The sequence below is a fragment of the Poecilia reticulata genome, linkage group LG10 (assembly GCF_000633615.1).
Source record: "Poecilia reticulata strain Guanapo linkage group LG10, Guppy_female_1.0+MT, whole genome shotgun sequence".
Taxonomy (NCBI): Eukaryota; Metazoa; Chordata; class Actinopteri; order Cyprinodontiformes; family Poeciliidae; genus Poecilia; species Poecilia reticulata.
Window position 1 is genome coordinate 21,095,143 of NC_024340.1, and position 2,005 is coordinate 21,097,147.

The window sequence follows — 2,005 nt, forward strand, 5'->3', positions numbered from 1 at the left end:
TATATATATATAGTACATAGTACATAGTACATAGTACATGTATTTCTTTGTTTATGGACTTATAATTGGAAGCAAAAGAACTGTGGATTTTACATTTCAGTATGTATGTTGCTTCAAAAATGTGCCACAGATTTGGTTCTTGCTCAGAAATGCATTGCATGTATTCCTTTACTTTATGCAGCCACAGCCACATTTTATAATGCATAAATAAATTGCGACATCAACAGAAGCAATAATATACAAAGTAATGTTCGTAATAGAATACTTATAATACTTTATTATTATTATTATTATTATTATTATTATTATTATTATTATTATTATTATTATTATTATTATTATTATTATTCCCTGTTGTAATATAGATGCTATGCTATGATATAGCTGTAATATGCTATATCATCGAATGTTCTGGTACTTTTTTTTATTTTTTTTATCAGGACTCTAGAATATGCGTCAGAGTGATCCCTCTGTAGTTTCACCTCCTCTTTGACAGATACGTGCAACCCGTGTAGCGTCTGCCCCGCCCCTGTTCTATAAATACCCACCCTCTCCTCTCTAGAAAGTGCTATACTTGTGGGATGTGCTGACAGAAGAGTTTTCTCTTTATCCCACTAAAAACGCCCATTTTCTTTTTACTTGTTTTTTCGACCTCCGGCATGGAGCTGGACCGCCGGCTGTTGCTAATCCACTGCGCCGCTCACGCCCTCTCGGTCGCGGCGGGACTGCTGGTGGTCGTCCCGATGGCTCTTAACGGCTCGGCTTTCAAAGGCCGTTGCGCCCTCTTCTCCACCGGCTACTGGAGGAAAGAAGACCGGGCCGAGTTTACGGAACGGCCCGGGGAGATGTCTCACCTGGTGGTGCAGCGGTGGGGCCCGCTGGAAGCCTGCCAGCTCGCCACATTTGTGGGTATTTTTACGACGCTATACGGGGCTGCGCAGGGCTGGAGGTGCCTCTTCTATCTGCACGGACGGCATGACGAGTGAGTCCACGGACACACACAAACATTGTTATTATTATGGCATGGCTTAAGCTAAAGGCACAAATTTTGTAAATATTTTCAGTCCAAAATAAACATATGTACAATATGCCTCTAACTGGTATATTATAACAACAATATGCAGTTTTGTAATGAAAAAGCAAAACATTTGTGTTTGTACTAATAACAATTAATGCACAGATATTTTTCATTAATTAAAAAAAATGAAGTAAAATTGAATTTAAAGTGTCTAAACTGTAATATTGTGTATTTTTTCTGATAATCAATAGTATTAGTTGTTTACATAGGTGAATAAAGAATCAAGTGTTCATAAAATGTGACAGGAAGATAAAGTGACTTATTTTAGATGAAGAATTAAAAGCCTTCACCTAAAATAATCATGTAATATTGATTTTAACCTCGTGATTAGTGCTAAAAACTCCCATTGTTCATCTTTTTTAATGTAGCATTAAGCTTGTTCTGTTGTTTTTAGGCTAGAACAAAGTTTCACAAAAATGTCTTCTGCTTATTTACATTACTTATTAAATGGAGATTATAAAGTAACAACAGTGCTACAATTCAGTAAATGCATGTCATTACATAAATAGAGATACACGTGTGATTAAAAAGAAGTGGAAATAAATGTGTCCATAATTATTCAAATGTGTGAACAAGTTCTTCAGTTCCTATATACACATGGAAATCATAGGATACAATAATCAGTATTTATTCTAATATTTTAAAGTTGTTGCTCTTTAAAATATTAGTGCAACAACTAATTATTTAAAGTGACATTAAATAATTTAATGTCACTTTTGCTCTTGACACAAGTGAAGATAAGAGACACCAGTCACAGACATATTTCTTTTAAAGAGGCAAGTATGTTGGTTAATGAAGTAGTGAATTAATTAATCACAAACAGATCTCTAGGTTATTAAAATGTATCATGAAATAATTAAACCAAAAATAACTTTATTTGTAACAAATTTGTGGTCAATTATAAATGCATTACCAAACATATATTTA

At 34.3% G+C, this 2,005-nt stretch overlaps 1 protein-coding gene across 1 annotated transcript in view; it reads left to right on the forward strand.

Annotated features, from left to right (window-relative positions):
- Positions 1-513: 513 nt before the first annotated feature.
- LOC103471456 (transmembrane protein 179) overlaps positions 514-2,005 on the forward strand; it is a 6,614-nt gene continuing 5,122 nt past the window's right edge. The window contains exon 1 of the mRNA XM_008420469.2: positions 514-982. Within this exon, the coding sequence (XP_008418691.1) occupies positions 660-982 (323 nt within the window). The 5' untranslated portion in view covers positions 514-659. The remainder of the gene's footprint in view (positions 983-2,005) is intronic.